At 28.3% G+C, this 19,361-nt stretch overlaps 1 protein-coding gene and 3 long non-coding RNA genes across 11 annotated transcripts; 2 read left to right on the forward strand and 2 right to left on the reverse strand.

Moving 5' to 3' along the window:
• Positions 1 to 16,164, reverse strand: mms4 (Methyl methanesulfonate sensitivity 4). 5 transcript variants are annotated; one of them, XR_010822654.1, is made up of 4 exons: positions 3,139 to 4,673; positions 3,006 to 3,059; positions 2,497 to 2,666; positions 1 to 431 (listed from the first exon to the last, which is right to left on the reverse strand). XR_010822654.1 is itself a non-coding variant. In XM_066727425.1 (4 exons), the coding sequence occupies exons 2-4, from the start codon at positions 4,423 to 4,425 to the stop codon at positions 2,550 to 2,552; spliced, it is 1,458 nt and encodes a 485-aa protein (XP_066583522.1). In that variant the 5' UTR covers positions 4,426 to 4,564; positions 16,069 to 16,164; the 3' UTR covers positions 2,342 to 2,549. The 5 variants fall into 5 exon arrangements, 3 of the variants coding, with proteins under 3 accessions (XP_066583522.1, XP_066583523.1, XP_066583521.1); XM_066727425.1 differs by lacking the exon at positions 1 to 431 and adding an exon at positions 16,069 to 16,164 and having other exon boundaries at positions 2,342 to 2,666; positions 3,139 to 4,564; XM_066727426.1 differs by lacking the exon at positions 1 to 431 and having other exon boundaries at positions 2,342 to 2,666; positions 3,139 to 3,752; positions 3,873 to 4,674.
• On the forward strand, positions 5,641 to 7,321 carry LOC136773537 (uncharacterized). 3 transcript variants are annotated; one of them, XR_010822640.1, is made up of 4 exons: positions 5,641 to 5,846; positions 6,201 to 6,798; positions 6,879 to 7,024; positions 7,105 to 7,321. It is a non-coding gene; the product is annotated as an uncharacterized lncRNA (long non-coding RNA). The 3 variants fall into 3 exon arrangements; XR_010822641.1 differs by having other exon boundaries at positions 6,201 to 6,394; positions 6,626 to 6,798; positions 6,879 to 7,321; XR_010822639.1 differs by having other exon boundaries at positions 6,879 to 7,321.
• LOC136773535 (uncharacterized) lies at positions 13,840 to 15,362 on the reverse strand. 2 transcript variants are annotated; one of them, XR_010822638.1, is made up of 4 exons: positions 15,157 to 15,362; positions 14,609 to 14,802; positions 14,205 to 14,377; positions 13,840 to 14,124 (listed from the first exon to the last, which is right to left on the reverse strand). It is a non-coding gene; the product is annotated as an uncharacterized lncRNA (long non-coding RNA). The 2 variants fall into 2 exon arrangements; XR_010822637.1 differs by having other exon boundaries at positions 14,205 to 14,802.
• An 11-nt stretch (positions 16,165 to 16,175) lies between the features above and the next one.
• LOC136773630 (uncharacterized) lies at positions 16,176 to 18,629 on the forward strand. The gene is made up of 5 exons (XR_010822656.1): positions 16,176 to 16,519; positions 16,582 to 16,806; positions 17,051 to 17,259; positions 17,323 to 17,391; positions 17,454 to 18,629. It is a non-coding gene; the product is annotated as an uncharacterized lncRNA (long non-coding RNA).
• The last annotated feature ends 732 nt before the right edge of the window (positions 18,630 to 19,361 follow it).

The raw sequence follows: 19,361 nt of genomic DNA on the forward strand, positions 1-19,361 counted from the left end.
CTTTTATAAAGTACATTTCACTTAATTTTATTGGTTAAATTACATTGAAATAACCCTTATAATGTTATTATTATTAAATAAAATAATTAAATAATTTGTACTAGTGGGATGTAATGTTATTTGAAAAAAGAAAAAGAATATAATTTATGAGTTTTTTAATATTTCAAAAGTTAATAAGAATTTTTTGAACTACTGCGAAAGGAATAATTACTCTAAAGGAAGGTAAAGTATCGCCGCATAACTTATAAGTTTTATATTCTTTCTCTCTGAACAGATTCATCGCTGACTGATTGATAAAAGATTCAACAAATATGTTTCGCTTATTGATTTCTCTTGAAAAGAGAGTATCAATAATGGCCTGCAACAATAGCAATGATAATCCAATGCTTCTCCTCTTATCCAGCCACTATGCTCATTACAAATTCATATTTCTACAAAAGGAAGATTAGTTGGTAAACATTTCAATTTTAAATCAGTTGATCTATTTGGATAATATATGTATGTTCTGTCCAATTTATATCTCTCAATTTATAGTTTCTCCCACCAGCAGATTTGCAATTTCTAGAACATCTAAGCTGCAATGAAATATGCAAAATATCCTAGCATCTCCATCATGAAGCAATTGGAATTAAGAAATATCTGTAGATATTGGAATGTAAATCAAATATTGCAGTTTTGAGAAACCTGCAATATTTGAACTTAATTTGGAGAATATTCAAGATCTACTACGCATGCTTCTTATTCAAGAGAAAACAACAACTATGCATGACATCTCTTTTATAGGAATCCATTGCTCTTCCTCCATGAATAGTCCTTCCTGTATATTTGTGAAGCTCCTTCAAAAACAAATAGCAAAATTATATATTTGACAGGTAAAATCTTTATCTCCATAGAGTTAACTTATCTGGTCAGCCTATATCTTACTCATTTTTCTCTTATTTTCCAATAAGCAGATTCTAGATTGGTAAAATATAGGTTGACCAGATAAATTAACTATATGGAGATAAAGATTTTACCTGTCAAAAATATAATTTTGCTATTTGCTTTTGAAGGAGCTTCATAAATATACAGGAAGGACTATTCATGGAGGAAGAGCAATGGATTCCTATAAAAGAGATGTCATGCGTAGTTGATGTTTTCTCTTGAATAAGAAGCATGCGTAGTAGATCTTGAATATTCTCCAAATTAAATTCAAATATTGCAGGTTTCTCAAAACTGCAATATTTGATTTACATTCCAATATCTACAGATATTTCTTAATTCCAATTGCTTCATGATGGAGATGCTAGGATATTTTGCATATTTCATTGCAGCTTAGATGTTCTAGAAATTGCAAATCTGCTGGTTGGAGAAGCTATAAATTGAGAGATATAAATTGGACAGAACATACATACATATGGCGTCCCTTGTTGCATTTAAGCACATTTAAGAACCGCATTATAAGACGCACTCATCATTAATAACTCAAGCGAAAAAACGCGAATTAATATATATTTTGGATTGAAAGACATTGAATAATACAATTTAAAGTCATTTATAATCAAAAATGTATGCTGAAACGCACTTTCCCGTCTTTAGTTACTGATGATGAGGGACCAGAGGGACTCTAAACGTGGTTCCTAAATGCATTCAGGGACGCCATGCCATACCTGCCAGGCCAGTGTCAGTGTATGTATATACTATAGGGACCGCGTGCACATCAACACAATGGCAGCGAAATGAGAATGTGTATTAGTGTATATGCATACTATCAGCGCAAACTATCGGTCAATTTTCGCAGTTTTTGAGTGTAATTTATTTATACGTATATAGTTACACATTGACACTTCTTTATCATTGTGTTAATGTGCACGGTCCCTATATGCATGACGAAAGAAGAAAAACTTGCAAAATTGATTCGCCAACCTTTCAGCTAGCTTTTTCTTTTTATCTGTCAAAATTTTGATAAAAAAAGAACCTAACAGCTATCAGGTTATCAATTGTTACATATAAAAAGATGTATTTAGGCTAATGAAAGAAACTATAATTGATTATTGGGATTTGACATAAAACCAATATGGCGGATGCAATTGCATACTATCATAAATTGCATCGGTAAAAAATTAAACTATCCCTCACTAATTTAAATACTCTTTTCCCTGATTACGTAGAGTTAAATACTCATTTTGTCTCAATATATTTTTATTATATTCCAATATTTTCTCTATAGTCTATGCTAAATTTGTACTAAAATTTCTCATTAAACTTGCATGTATTACGACTTATGAAAAACAGTTGAACTCACTATTTCTATGGAGCTTTGTGAATTGTATCAGCAATATTGGCTCTCCCCCCTCTACCATGTTAGACCCCAATATTATAAAATAGAAATTGACTGTCATATATTTATTTGTATAACTGTCATTTGAATATAACTTAAATTACAAATAAATTTTCTAATATTTAAAATAATTTTATAAAAAATATACTCTATTTAGAACAAATTATAATAGTTACCTTCAACTGTCTTTATTTTTCATGAACTTTGCAAAAAATAGTGAAGTAAAATTTTAACAGTTTCCTAACATTTTTTCTCCTTGCAAAACTGTGAACATCATATAAATTTTTTTACTTAATTCTGGGCCAATTCTGCGTACAGTGGTCAAAGGTCCTGCAGCACGTCGAATCTGTAAAATTTTAAGTTTAGCTATATTTTTACAGGCTATGATACTTAAACTACACAAAGTATGAACATAAAAAACATTTCTCTTTCACTATGAAAAAATACTAATTTTTAGTACAGAGCATTTTAAGACATCTATTTGCATTTAAAAAGATTTTATGTGAAAACATGTTAAAATTTCAATTATTAGGGAAAAAACAATTGTATTACATTCATTTTTTAAAGCATTTTAGGCGACTGGTTCTACATATCTGACTAAGTTTGTATCATTGTTCTAATAAATGCTTATTACATATAACATTCAAAAATACTAAGTTCATATTTCATTATAATTCATATTTACAGGAAGGTCCTTCAATAACTTTGCTCCTTTATCTTCTGTGCATTGCTCATAAGCCTAAAAGTTCAAATGTAATAAATTAAATTTGTAAACATTTTTAAAAAGAATGTAAACATAAATAAAGTTTACTACTTACACTCACTAATTCCATAGGGCTTGAATACACAGAATAAATAGCTTCAGCAATTTCTAGGCTAGTTAAGTTAAATTGACAAAGCTGTTGTTGCCATAATCTTTTCAATCCATTACCAAATTTATCAACAATAATAGTGCCTTTTTTATCACCAGATACATACCAATCAAAACTTTGTTCTATATTTTGTTTTTTTTGTAATCTACTAGGGGTTTCAGCAATGGCTTTTGTGTACTGATAAAGCATTGATGTTAAGTCTTGTGAATTTTCTATTAATCTAGTATTACAATTTGCTATTATTTGTATTTGTGTTAAGCACATATCCACCTGCTTCCTTGATATATTTGGATAGCTCTCCTTTTCTTTAGTATTTATTCTTTTACTATTTCTATTATCAATTTCTTTTGACAAATAACTAAAATATTTCTGAATGTTGTAAATGATAAGTGTAAATGTATGGTCTGGTTTTAAAATTCTAAAATTTGATACACATGCATTAAAACTTTTATCTGCTATTTTTTTTATTGTTTCTTTCCAATCCCAGATAACGATTGCCTGTTTTTCTATTTGTGGTACAATCGTTACTTGTATCTCATTTTTCTCATCTACAAAATTTTCTTGAATATTTCGTTTCCAAGTAATACAGTTTGGAATTAATTGAGGACAAATAGTATATGAAATTTTATTATTTCGCAAGGTAAGTGCAATTTCATTATAAAATGGAAAATTTATAATACCTTCATCAATTACAACCTCCATAGCTTTGATGCATTCTCCAGGCTTCAAATTCTTTTCATTTTCTAACTGAGCTTTTTTCAAAGCCTTCTTTCTTGACAAAATATTTTGCCTCTGTATTCTTTCTTCTTTTTTCTTATCTTTGTTGTTATTAGATAATGCCTTTTTATTTTTGAAACTTTTTTGTGTCAAATTGCTATTAGTATACAGTTTATCTTTTTCAAGAATACAATCTTCTGGTTCAGATTCAAACTCAGAACAGGAATTTGATCTTTTTAAGATATTACTATTAGATGAAGCTTTATGAAATAATTTAAAATTTTTATTCGCTGGTGGCCTGTTATAAGCTTCACCTATTTCTTCTCCGCTATCTTCAATATTTTCTGCAACTTTTTGAATATTATCACTGACATAGCTAAACTCAACTGCAGGAAAATCAAAATCTTCCAGGGTATAAATACTGTTGAGTGAAGGTTTAATTGAAGATTCTCTTGTAAATTCATTATCTTCTTTAGTTGAATCATTTGAATCACTCAAAATAATAGGCTCAGACATAATTCCTTTATTATACTTCTAAGAGCTTCTGGTTCTCATTGTTCTCAATTTCGTTTAAAATCACGCTTGGAATAACATGAGACGTGTTTAGGGCCATTGGACCCAATTGGACCCAGCGTTGCCAAGTGTAGTATAACAACTGTTCAAAACTGAATCATGTACAGGTATAGTTTCTGCTTCCCTATACTATCTTGTAGCAAAAATGCTTCTCGCAAAATTGATTCATGTCCATCTCAACTACTCTATACTATCTTATAGCAAAAATTTAAAGACAACAGCAGACGAAACGCGACATCGACAAATATGAAGATGACGTTTTGGACGTAGTAAAAGTATTATCCAGAAAGCATATTATTTATGTTGGAAATGTAGGGATGTCGAAAAATGGAATGGAAAATAATGCAAATATGGTGCATATATATAATATTATTTATCAAGTATAAAAGGGAAGAGATCGGATGCAATTTTCAGCCTATAAAGAGGAAAAAGCATCAGATAAGTATCGGGAGCAGCAAGTCAGAAGAAAGATTAATTTAACAAAGCAAAATATTCTTTAATCTTTCTTCTGACTTGCTGCTCCCGATACTTATCTGATGCTTTTTCCTCTTTATAGGCTGAAAATTGCATCCGATCTCTTCCCTTTTATACTTGATAAATAATATTATATATATGCACCATATTTGCATTATTTTCCATTCCATTTTTCGACATCCCTACATTTCCAACATAAATAATATGCTTTCTGGATAATACTTTTACTACGTCCAAAACGTCATCTTCATATTTGTCGATGTCGCGTTTCGTCTGCTGTTGTCTTTAAATTTTTGCTATAAGATAGTATAGAGTAGTTGAGATGGGTAGATGGTAAAGTACCATAATATTTTCCTATAGTAAATTTAAGGAACTTTAGACGAGTCGACTATTAGACACTGAGCATGCGCAGAAGAAGAGGAAGTCTTTTCGCTTATGGCGTTGTTTACGACCACGCATACGTAAAACGTGTATGTTTTATACAAACTGATTTGACAGCTGCAAGTACAGAGGTTATAATACCTAATTAATACATAAATGGTTATTTATAAAATGATTAACAGCTATTAGTGTGAAAGAAAGATCGTCTGTCAAATGCTAAAAGCCAAGTTTTATTTTCAGATGAGTAAATTAAAAATATTTTAAGCATTCAGTTTATATTTATCAAGAAATAAATACTTTGTGATGAAATCTGTTTGTTGCAGGAAATAAAAGAAATTAGAGGTCACTGATGTTTTTATTTGCAGATTAAAAATGCCAATGATACATGGTAAAGTTTTTCAGATTATGTATCATAAGAGCCCACTTTTTGGAGAAACTGCAATTAGAATTAGTGATGTTAACAAGAGAATCATTCATTTGGTCATGATACCAATTACTACGAATTCAAGGTACTGTGTCATTTTACTTTAACAGTTAAAGTCTAAAAAACTTAACGTTCAAATACCATAACATTTACAAACCATATCGTCTCAATCCCATGATGTTCCAACAACATAACTCCCCTATACCATAAGACTATTTCACCATAACAGCCCTTCACCATTATTACCCTACACTTTAAGACTCATACACCATAGCAGTTTTAAACCATAACACTCCTATATCATGGCAGTTCAACACCATACCACTCCTGCACCATACCGCCTTAATTCCCCAACAGCATGCAGAATAATTATATTTAAATATATGAAACCATTGTGTACTTAAGGAAGTAATTTGTGTGTGTTTATTTTATACTTTAGAATATTAGTTGGATGGAATATTCAGTGCTTTATGGATCTTAGGATTACGCAGAACAGAAATCCCACAGAATTTTTTCCAGCTCCCTTCTTCAACAAGAAATAAAGCGACTGAGTAATTTGTAACATATAATTTAATAATGGCACATTTCATTCATCCGTATATGCTTACTAAATATTGTATTCCTTACCAAATTGTAAGTAGTTTTTACTGTGTAGTTTTAACTGTTATGTTATACAGTCCTCAGTTAAATTGAGTTGCATGTCTACAAATATCATTATGTTTTATTATATTTTTATTTTTATGTTCCATATTGTAGGTTTTCTCATATACCAATTATAAATATGATAGCTTTGAAACTCTGTAAGAGGCAAATAGCTTCTATAACAGTAAATATTCTTTTTTGCATTCATTATAATTTTTACAGGTTTTTGAAAAGCTACATTGTTAATAATAAACAAGGATTTTATCAAACTCTTCCGATATGGTGATTGAAAGATCAACATTATTTTGCAGTTTACATATTAAAAATTGGTGGCCATGAGAGAAATGATGGGCATTATTTGAAAACACTATGCAACATGAGTGGAATAATTTTAGGTAATTTTTTGTTTATTTATAGTATATAAGTTCTTTAAAGACATTGAATACTTTACTATTCTATTCTGTTCTTACCACAGCTGAAGGTATTAATCGGATGGTGATTTTAGAACTTTGTGGATATGAAGATACTGCTCAGGAAGGAACGTGTGGTTTTCTAGCCTTAATTCGTTTTTGAAAAGGAGATGTGAAATATTTTATTTTATTTTTAAGATGACTACTGAAGGTAAAAATGGGCAGTGAAATTAATAACAAAATTGATCTGCAAGATGGCAATAATTATCTACTATTTTATATTTATTCCAGGTTAATTAACATTTTTTGTATAAAATTTAAAAATAATAATGATGTACTAATACTATGAATTTAAAATCTTTTTTGCGAGCTTAATATATATTTCTTTACATTATAATAGTAGTTAAAATACAGTTTTTTTATATTGTATATCTAATCTATTAATATCTATTTCGGTGACAATTATAATGTTATGGTATGAACAAAGGCTAATATAAAAACTTTTTTGGAAATGAAGATATATAAAAGGAAATAAACTTTTTTTTAATTAAATGATATAGGTATTTGAACATTTTTTATAAAAAGAAATATATAGCTTAAGTATACACATAATTAAAGGTTTATTTTATATAATTTTAACATTCGACAGTCTATAACTTATATTTATTTATATTAGATTATGATCTGTTATATTTTTTTAAATGTAAAATAACTGTTCCCTTTTTTTTACCTTTCCCAAGTATGTGGCATGCAGAAATTTTCTCCAAAGTTAGCAAATCTAAATTAATATGATAATTTATGAATATTTTATAAGCTAAGATTTAAAAAACTGCTCTTGCTATAGATGTTATGAAAATGCTTCTTAAAAGAACTGTTAACAATTTTATACCTTTATTCTGTAAATATTTTCTAAATTTAACTTTCATTTTTTCTAAGAGAAAAGTGTTATCCAGAAAATTTGAAATTTTTTGCTTTTTAATGGTTAGTGGTAAAAACTGTATATATTTAAATTTTTGGCATTCATCGTTTACCCATGCATCAAAATCTCTCTCTACCCTTCCTTTATTTGAATATTTCACTTTTAAACCATTATTTAATTGACTGAGGGTTCTATAATTAACGATAATTAAGTCTTTTATTCCATCTGTAAAAAATTAATATTGTTATAAAACAAATTGATAGCCAAAATATTCATATAAAACACTTTCTTACAAATGAATTTATGAAACGATGGCTTAACGCCAAACGTGCTTTTTAAGGTTCGATGATACCTTTCTTGCGAGTTGTTAGTCCTATCTACACTACCAAAGGTGCTCAATATTGTGGAATCTATTGTATTGATCCAAAACCTTTTGTAATATTGAACAATTTTCTTAAAAATTTCATATACTTCCTTATCTTCAATATTATTTAAACTTTCAACAATAAATTCAAAGCCTAAGTGTATACAGTTGGCCGGAAGAAGCGGTAAATTATATATTTTTCTAAGTAAAATATTGCTTTTCCCATAAATTTTAGGCGACTTTTGTTTTAATATTTTAAAAAGCTTTAATTCAGCAGCTTTTCTACGAATAGCCTGTAACCCGAAATTAAACAAGCTATTTCAATTTAGAATATTTATAGTAAGCATATTGCATTAATATAATTATTCAACATCAAAAATTGATTGTTTGCATGTAAAATGTACATTACAATTTCATGATATCCCAGCTAGTTCAAAGGTACAAAAAACATTTAGACGAACTCCTGAGGATTAATAGGAGCAGGGATATTCTCTAAAGTTCCTTAGGAATTTTTTTGCACCGTTGTGCTACTTGGGATGACAAGGATTACAAGAAGTGAAGGGGAATCACAAAATTTATGACGTTGAAGCTGTAGAAATAATACTAGCACAAAGTGCATTTACTTCACTCTCTGCTAAGATTTTCATATAGAAGGTAATGTTTATGAATTCGTTAAGACTACGTTATAGGAAATGAAATATGGAATCTAATGGTACTATTTCCATTTAGGATCTCCATCACTACGAAACTTTCTGTCATAATTTTCTACCAATTTCAGCGTCATCAAAGTTTTAAGTTTTTAAAAATTTGTTTATTAAGCTTTTTGTATACTGCCTACATCGAATCTACTCGCTAAATTTGCAATAGAGTTACCGATTGGCTGAAACACCACAATCATTAATTTTTCGGGAGCAGATTCAATGAAAGTTAGTATACACCTTGCTCGCCTCTCCACTATATGTACTCACTTGAATATAATGGAAATAGCAGCCTTTAATGTCACAACTGGGAAAATGCAGCCGTATCGAATTTTGTAATCCGATTTCGAAATCGGTTATGACTAATGACGGAGTAAATAAACTTTGAAATTTATATTTCAATAATTGTAAAATGTTTTTATAATTAGTTGATTTTTTATTAGACATCAATATCCATATTACTGGTAGAAACTGTGAAAGGAATGATAACAAAAATTTTATTGAATAAATATTAAGAAAAATATAATGGTATGATATTATAATAACGAAAGGAGAACGTTAGAAAAATATTTCTTTTACTATGGTTAATTATGAATACTATTATAAATTATAAAATTATGGAAAATCGATACATTATTTTGTTCACGTCTCGTTATAATAAAGCCATATATTTTTATATTAGAAATTGCATAAAGTGTAGACATAATAATGCTTGTAACTCGCCAGAAATATTCAGCTTAAATGTAAATAGTAAAAATTGAAGTTTTCATGAAAAATATTCCATTACTAGAATATTTATTAACACATTAAAAAAATTGTTACGTCTACGAATTGCGACAAATTGAAATAAATAAACACCCTATATGTATCTAATACGTATTATATAATGTATATTGGTAATAATAATGTTTTTAATAATAAGAAAAGAATGCGCTTAGAGATTGCACTCGTTGTATATTATACGTGGTAGCGTTTATGTGTTAACATTAATCAATTTTTCACCAAATATTTTTCATTTAATTTTCTATACATATTATTACTTCAAAAATTAAATAATTATTATCATATACATACATATATTTGGCATATTAAAGATACAGTTAATAATATAAAATATTACCAAGTCCATTACTTTCACCATTATTGTTATCAATTGGTAAACTTTTAATAAGCGTGGAACACAATCAAAAGTTCCATCTATAGAAGCTGTTGAACTATTTAATATTTTTTTTAACAATTTTTTATCGTAAATGGCGATGGCAGTGTCTGCTCCTTCTTCAAAGCACAAGAATTGTAATGCGTGTTCTTCATTATTTACTTTAAATTTCAAAAATTTAATGAAATCGTCATTATTTTCCAATTTTGTGAAATCTTCGATACTTTTTATTATATTAAATGTATTTTTCCCTCTTCTTTTCTTTAAAGTTTCTTTCAGTTGAGTGTAAGGCAATAAACTAGATGCTTCAAAATGTCTGTTTAAACAAAATTAAAGTGTTAATTGTAGTATTAAACTGTTCAAATCCTGGTGAAATTTTTCTCAATATGCAATGCGAGCATACAGTTTCAGTCAAAAATAATTACTATTTCAAGTTTTATTGAAATCTTACTTTTTCGATACCATATCATAAACATCTTTGGATGAAGCAGGTATTGTTGTTGCTATTTCAAACAGTTCTTTTCGGAATTTTGATTTACATGCAAACATTTCATCCCTCTCATGTGAATGTAGTGTTGTGCATTTAAATGTTTCATTGACAATTTTTCCTCGTCCTTTACATCCAGTTATGGAACACTTTAAATAACTATATGGTTGAAAAGTCAAAAAATAATTTTATTTAAGTGTAATGTAGCATTCTAACTTGTTTATTATTGAAGCAATATAAGTCAACCACATAGTAACATGCAACGTTATAACTATGCATTAGCTCGTAATATATTCCATATTATTGTATGATTAGTATAAAAAAATTATTATAAATATTCTAAATAACATATACCAACGTAGACACAGGGAATCATCGCAGCATCTAATGACAGTAGAATACGCTGAAAAGTAAGTGGTTTCGGAAAATGCAATTAATTATTTTGAGAAATCATCAAAACGTTTCAATTTATTTAACCATTTGACCATTTGACCTGCATAGCACTTTCGAAAGATTCAATTCTATTTTCAATTAAAAATCCTACACATACATTTTCCTGCAAAAGTTTAGCCACAAATACATTTATTAAAATTATTAACAAATAAACAAAAATATCATTAAATCACGTATACTATTGCCACTAATTTTTTATGTTTTTTCTAAATAAACAGGTTACACAGTTTTTACTAATAAATACAATAAATTACAAATAGAATAAATGTTTTGCTTTATTCAAAATTGGGGCTAACAATATTTTATAGAAGATATATTAAAGGGAACGCTAGCTCAACAATATAACTATTCATATTTTAATTATGCAAAACTTTCCATAATTAATATTCACAGACTTAGTAGTTATGCCATTTGAATAGATTACTGCACCTCACCCTCCTTTTATAATATTTGTTTATACTTCTTGAACTTTTACCTACAGAACATCAAGTCATATTTAAATTTTGGGCCTGCTATTATTTTGAACAGCGCAAAATGTTTATGTTCATTGCATTCATCTGTATTTATTAATAATAATTTTCCAAACTGTTTATTTTTAAGAAAAACACTTGTATTCTATCTCATTTAATATTATTTCTCTTCGTGCCTTAATAATTTCAATTGATTTGTTTGGCCCGAAACTGTCTAATGCAACTGTATATTGTCACATATGCATATTTTTATATGTATAATAAATTTCGCGATTTCTTTAAACAAAATGAAATAATATAAATGTAGCAATTACATTATACATACTACATATAGCTAACCATTAAAGAGATAAGTGAATATTCGAAGCTTTAATACTCATTAATCTGCCTTCGTCGCAGAACAGAAATAATAAATTTATATTTATAGTATAGATATTCAAATATTTCTCATTTGTTGTTTCTGAAAGCAAAATAGCAGGAGTTTTCAAAAGGTCTATGAATAAATTGATTATTTCATATTTGTTAAAAGAAATACATATCTTTTTATGTTTACGGAACGAATTAAATTAAGTACTTCTCCCTGTATAAACAGGGTGTCGCACAAAAAATGGCCATACCAAAACCGATAGATAGTTCTAGTAATTATAGCAATAAAAAAGACATAAAATTGTTTAATATTGCCAATATATTCCGAGTTACATATCAATATTTTAGGTTCAGAAGGACTCATGAATTGTTATGCACCTTGGTAAATATTAATAATATGTACAAAATTCGAACTAAAATTTATTGGTATGTAATACAAAGAGTATTGAAAATATTAACAAATTTCATAAGACATTTTTACTGCTAATTACAAGAACTATCTATTGGTTTCGGTATGGCCATTTTTCGTGAGACACCCTATATATCTTAGTGCATTTATTGCTTATTAGACTATATACAACAGCTACGAGGAGTAGTAGCTTCATTTCAACTTAAAATATGTCGTAAATATTTGTGGTAAATAATGTAAATAATAATATACATATCATTGCAGAAGACTACAAACAAACCTTAATTAAAACGTATGTATTTTGAACTCAACATATAACATATCATAACGTTTTACAAGTTTACCGTTGCAACCGAATTAAAATATTTTCTGCATTCACCATGTTTCAATGCTTATACGTGTTTATTGTTCTAAATTTTAGACACGTATTATATTAATGTTAAATTCATTTTTACACCTATTTACGAGGAAAAGACGTAACCCTGCAAACAAAATCTAATACAGTGGTATTAATCTGATATATTAAAATTTTCGTCGTGCAGTTATGTTTAGATATATATATATATATATATATATACTGTTTATTGTTAAGAAATTAATAAATGAAATAGAAAAGTGGTTCTAATTGTCCATAATATTATAATCTTTCACATCTAACGTATAAACAGTTTTTTTTAAATTAACTCACACTCGTCGTCATATAATATGGTATATATCATTCATTACTCACATAACTTCTCCTACTTTTGACATTGCTCTACTATTTTTATAGTAAACATAGCCGTCAGGATATAAAGTTGATCCAGTTTTTAACGTTCCTTTCATTTTAATAAAATTATCAACGATAATTAGATGATGATGGAAACAATACTGAACTGTAATAGCATGAGGGTGTCGTCAGATAGACTAGGTAATGCCCACAATGCACTTTAGACGTTCATCTATTATTATTATCATTTTTTTTATATCCAGATCCGGTTGATTTCAAATATTGCCAGAGTTTTAAATCATTAATATTATTTAAATGTTTTATAGATACTATGAAAATGATAAACTAATAATTTTAAATGTATGAAAATATAATTTAAATCTTTAATGACTATGAAATATATTAGATTTTTAAATATGAATTATTTACATATTTGATTGAAAATAAGATAAATTATAAGATAAATATAGATTGAGATTTTTTTAATTATAGGTAAAAATACTTATTGAGGATTAAAAAATTGAAGTATAAATATATAAAATTAATATCAAGAACTAGCAAAATTAAAAAATTTGGTACACTTTTAAGAAAATATTTCGTTTTTACTTCTAAATTTTCACATAAAGTATGTAATTTGTCCCAACCCTGAGAACATTGTATATTCTTAATTTATTCAAACAATATTGTTTTTCTGAATAAAACTAGTATATAAATGAATACAACATTATGTTGTTCTTACAAACATTTTATTATTAATTATCATTTAGAATTTTATTTAGTCAATGAGAAGCGCTATTACTGCTTTTCAAATAAATACAATTTTACTAAATATTCAGTTTGAAACATTATTTTAGCATGAATTTCTTCAGACTTTAGTTCACCATATATATATATATATATATATATATATATTATATATACAATATAAAAAACTGTATTTTAACTACTATATAATGTAAAGAAATATATATTAAGCTCGCAAAAAAGATTTTAAATTCATAGTATTAGTACATCATTATTATTTTTAAATTTTATACAAAAAATGTTAATTAGCCTGGAATAAATATAAAATAGTAGATAATTATTGCCATCTTGCAGATCAATTTTGTTATTAATTTCACTGCCCATTTTTACCTTCAGTAGTCATCTTAAAAATAAAATAAAATATTTCACATCTCCTTTTCAAAAACGAATTAAGGCTAGAAAACCACACGTTCCTTCCTGAGCAGTATCTTCATATCCACAAAGTTCTAAAATCACCATCCGATTAATACCTTCAGCTGTGGTAAGAACAGAATAGAATAGTAAAGTATTCAATGTCTTTAAAGAACTTATATACTATAAATAAACAAAAAATTACCTAAAATTATTCCACTCATGTTGCATAGTGTTTTCAAATAATGCCCATCATTTCTCTCATGGCCACCAATTTTTAATATGTAAACTGCAAAATAATGTTGATCTTTCAATCACCATATCGGAAGAGTTTGATAAAATCCTTGTTTATTATTAACAATGTAGCTTTTCAAAAACCTGTAAAAATTATAATGAATGCAAAAAAGAATATTTACTGTTATAGAAGCTATTTGCCTCTTACAGAGTTTCAAAGCTATCATATTTATAATTGGTATATGAGAAAACCTACAATATGGAACATAAAAATAAAAATATAATAAAACATAATGATATTTGTAGACATGCAACTCAATTTAACTGAGGACTGTATAACATAACAGTTAAAACTACACAGTAAAAACTACTTACAATTTGGTAAGGAATACAATATTTAGTAAGCATATACGGATGAATGAAATGTGCCATTATTAAATTATATGTTACAAATTACTCAGTCGCTTTATTTCTTGTTGAAGAAGGGAGCTGGAAAAAATTCTGTGGGATTTCTGTTCTGCGTAATCCTAAGATCCATAAAGCACTGAATATTCCATCCAACTAATATTCTAAAGTATAAAATAAACACACACAAATTACTTCCTTAAGTACACAATGGTTTCATATATTTAAATATAATTATTCTGCATGCTGTTGGGGAATTAAGGCGGTATGGTGCAGGAGTGGTATGGTGTTGAACTGCCATGATATAGGAGTGTTATGGTTTAAAACTGCTATGGTGTATGAGTCTTAAAGTGTAGGGTAATAATGGTGAAGGGCTGTTATGGTGAAATAGTCTTATGGTATAGGGGAGTTATGTTGTTGGAACATCATGGGATTGAGACGATATGGTTTGTAAATGTTATGGTATTTGAACGTTAGGTTTTTTAGACTTTAACTGTTAAAGTAAAATGACACAGTACCTTGAATTCGTAGTAATTGGTATCATGACCAAATGAATGATTCTCTTGTTAACATCACTAATTCTAATTGCAGTTTCTCCAAAAAGTGGGCTCTTATGATACATAATCTGAAAAACTTTACCATGTATCATTGGCATTTTTAATCTGCAAATAAAAACATCAGTGACCTCTAATTTCTTTTATTTCCTGCAACAAACAGATTTCATCACAAAGTATTTATTTCTTGATAAATATAAACTGAATGCTTAAAATATTTTTAATTTACTCATCTGAAAATAAAACTTGGCTTTTAGCATTTGACAGACGATCTTTCTTTCACACTAATAGCTGTTAATCATTTTATAAATAACCATTTATGTATTAATTAGGTATTATAACCTCTGTACTTGCAGCTGTCAAATCAGTTTGTATAAAACATACACGTTTTACGTATGCGTGGTCGTAAACAACGTCATAAGCGAAAAGACTTCCTCTTCTTCTGCGCATGCGCGAGTAACTTTTGCATATAGTTTAATCAACCGAAGTTCCATCCCTAGAAAGTAACTATAAAATTTTATGGCACTTTACCCTCTACCGTTGAGATGGACATGAATCAATTTTGCGAGAAGCTATAGCACTTCTCTGCTTCAGAGCTATATTTTGTGGAATGCATGACGATCAGACGGCACAAACTGTAGATAAATATTTACAATCCGTTTGTTTCTTTTCGCTGCACTATCGAACTAATGCAATTAGTTGAAATAAGACAAACATATGTTTTCTCCACTCTAACTTATTGCACTAGTGCAGCAAACAGCGAAAAAGAACAGACCTAATCTCTCGTATACTGCTATTATGTGCTATAGTTTGCGTTCGATCCGCCCGCCATTTTCCCCAGGAGCAGAATCGATGGTAGTGGGTCAATTGTCCTACTTTTCTCTAGTGACAAGATGGCGTCGACGGTAACACTTTCCATGAGGTGAACACAATCTATGTTGTCAAATGAATTGCAGAAAATATAGGGCTTAAAGATCAGTCATGTGTTTCCGGTGGGTACAGTGTAGCGAAAAGAATATCATGAACTGTCAAAATTCGAAGATTTTGAAGACGATAATAATATTTATAAATATTTATGGAATGTTCATTTATTCAAATTAAGAGGAGAATTATAGGAAAAACACAATTTCAGATGAGTAACTCAATTCACATAAAAATAAAATAAAAGTTTACTCTAAATAAAGAATGTTTACTTTGCCTTAATTTTACTTTTTAAAGATAAAGCGCATGGAATAATTGGTTTTTATTCACATATTATGGGTCTGACTCTTTTATTGAGATTATATAAAGAAGCACTTTAGCTTATCGTACAAGGATAAAAGGACAGGTAACCTTGTTTTCAATTATAGTCATACAGTATAAATACCTTCACTTCTAAATAATTTACAGCGGATATAGAAGATAATTGTTGTTGCTCCTGTTCCCCCCAGCAGAGCATCAGTATATACAGAGCGGCTAAGCACAAATCATTAACTGATGTACCATAGTTTGCTTAATGGGATAATCCACCAACATTTTATAGAGCCATGATCGAAGTTGAAAAATATACAAAGTTAAAACTTTAAAAAAAGAATACATATGTTGAGCAATTATTCAGATGGCTTAACATTAGTGGTATGAAAATGGATACATTCATAAATTAGCTTTTTATAAAAATGTTAACTTTAAGATATAATTTTGAGACACATTACTCTAACAATGTCAGTAGGGAAGTGCTATTCAGTGGTCTAGGGATACATTATACATATGATAACTAAATATTTTGTTGATGTAGGGTGAAATATGAGAGTTTTCATACGTATTTCAAAAGTGTTGCAGAGGTTTTCTCTCTACTATAAATTTTATTTATTTTTTATAGAATTGAGGATGGAATTGCTGTAAATATATTGTCTATCATATTTTATGGAGCAAAGCTGTACGCAGCAAACCTATGTTAAAGTTATGGTATAATTGGAGAATACAGATTCTACAACAAAGGACATAGTAGTGGAGAAACTGCGTGAATTTATTCCTATTTGCTATAATCAATTAATTATTCCCTTCGCAGTACCCAGTATTTGAGTAGCGGTAAGTTATTGTAGTTAGAAAAGTATTATTCTTATTATTTCTTTTTTAATTCTCTTATTTTAGATACTATGAGCGCACAAGGTTAAAGCTGATAAGTTTGAAAATATTAAACGTGATTCACAAAAGATACCGGTATGTAATGATTCTATACAGAAATGAAACCTCCATTTTTGTCAATACTTCTTTTTTTATAGGTTTATATCTTAAATCTAGTTTGTGTAAACTATTCAATATATTGATACAGCTCATCAAGAAATAAGGTATTAAAATGAAAGGGAAGAATCAAAAAGATGTAAGGATAAGAAACAACAAAATTTATTTTATATCTTATACCTTAGAAGAGATATATATAAAAAAGAAAATAGTTAGAAATGAACACTGACAAAAGGGAGATTATAATATTTTTAAGGAAAAATGTATCTGGAGTTGAAGAGAAAAAGAGATCGACAGATTAAAGGAAAATATTAAAAAATGTAATAGGAAGAAATGAGAAGAGCAAATAAGAGATAGCTAGATACAGGGAGGGGGAGGGGGATATTATATAGAGCTTTATAGTTTACATGTTGCAACACGAAGAAGTACAAGAATGATGGAATGGAATAGAAAAGGATGGATCAGAAGGGAAGAAGGATTAGATGTAGATTGACGAAGCAACGGGTGGAATATGAAATTAAGGATACATTACTGTATTGAAAATAGAACGAAATAAATAGAATGACAAACGGTTGTAAGGTGTAGGCTACATAGTGAACGAAATATAAGAAAGTTGATGCTGTGTGCAGGGAAAGCAGGAATGAAAATTGAGAGAGCTCTTGGCAAAAATGTTGTTAGAAGGGAGGATTAGACTTAAAAATAAAAGTGAGGAAACTATTAAGAGAAGAGGAAAGAATTGATGGATAGAAAAATCATACATGTAATTAGTATAGTAGATACAATAATATAGAAAGAAACAGTTGTAGATGCAAGTATGAATGGAAAATATTGAATAAAAGATTATGTATAAGCGTAATGAAACAATTGGAAAATAAATACATCAGTAGATTGTATGTACATAAAGTATTAATTTATTTTTTTAGAAGGAGAATCTTTATAACTCTTTGCAGGAGCTAGTAGAATTTATATAAATGCAATTGAAACTTATGTTACAATGGAGTAAATCAAAGTTAAAAATAACTATATTGAATAGCCTGACGAAAAACTTCTTTACTATATTTATAAATGGAATTATTTTCATGCTAATTAAAATTTTATTTCAGATTGAATGAATCCTTGATTAAAATATCTCTAATTTTTTTCATTAAAAGTTTGTTCTGATATACTGATGTAGATAAAAACTCGTCAATTTGTCTAATTTTTGACTCATCGCTCATTGTTTGTAATCTATTTAATTTTTCCCAGCTTTCCTTTAACCATAAATCAAAATTTGTTGTACACTTCCGTCTGTTGGTGGTAGTAATAACCAAACCATTATTTAGTTGGCTTATTTGTATAACCGTTTTGATGATCAAGTCTTTTAATTTCACTGCAGATTTAAAAATATTTTAACTTTGTGTTTAATAATAGATGAAAAGATTACTTACATATAAATTTATAAAGTGTTGGCCTATGTCTCATCATCTCGTTTAAAGACTTATGATAGCGTTCTTGATTGTTGTTCGTTCGCCGTTCACATTGAAAAACGCTAAGTACATTGGCATCGACTTTTTTCATCCAGAAATCCTCAATATATCTTATTAGCTTTATAAATTGAACGATTTCTTTTAAATCATTACTGGCGTTAATGTTATTTTTTATGATTTCAAATCCAGTTTTAATGTAGGATGAAGGCAGCAGTGGTAAATTAAACAATTTCCTTAATAGAAAAATTCCCTTTATGTGAACTTTTACTGATTTCCCTTTTAAAATACTGTAGATTTTTAATTTCTTTGCGTATTTCCTAACATTCTGAAAGCAAAAATATTAGTTCCGGTTGCTTAGGTTTAACACATAAAAGTTATACTTACATACACATAATGAAAATAACATCCCATTAATGTACAGTGTGGAAAAACAGTTTTTATTGCATTTTGGAGTGCAAATTCGTAATCAGAAATTATCTTGGA

This window comes from Prorops nasuta, unplaced genomic scaffold (genome assembly GCF_024137725.1).
Source record: "Prorops nasuta isolate Cenicafe-Biocafe unplaced genomic scaffold, Cenicafe_Pnas_1.2 PNAS00005, whole genome shotgun sequence".
In the NCBI taxonomy this organism is placed as follows: domain Eukaryota; kingdom Metazoa; phylum Arthropoda; class Insecta; order Hymenoptera; family Bethylidae; genus Prorops; species Prorops nasuta.

Coding starts and splice junctions, on each gene's coding strand:
- mms4 (XM_066727425.1), bottom strand. CDS start 4,425: ATGTCTGAGCCTATTATTTTGAGTGATTCAAATGATTCAACTAAAGAA. Junction 3,060..3,138: donor GCCCTATGGAATTAGTGAGT/GTAAGTAGTAAA, acceptor TTGAACTTTTAG/GCTTATGAGCAATGCACAGA. Junction 2,667..3,005: donor AGTTATTGAAGGACCTTCCT/GTAAATATGAAT, acceptor AAAATTTTACAG/ATTCGACGTGCTGCAGGACC.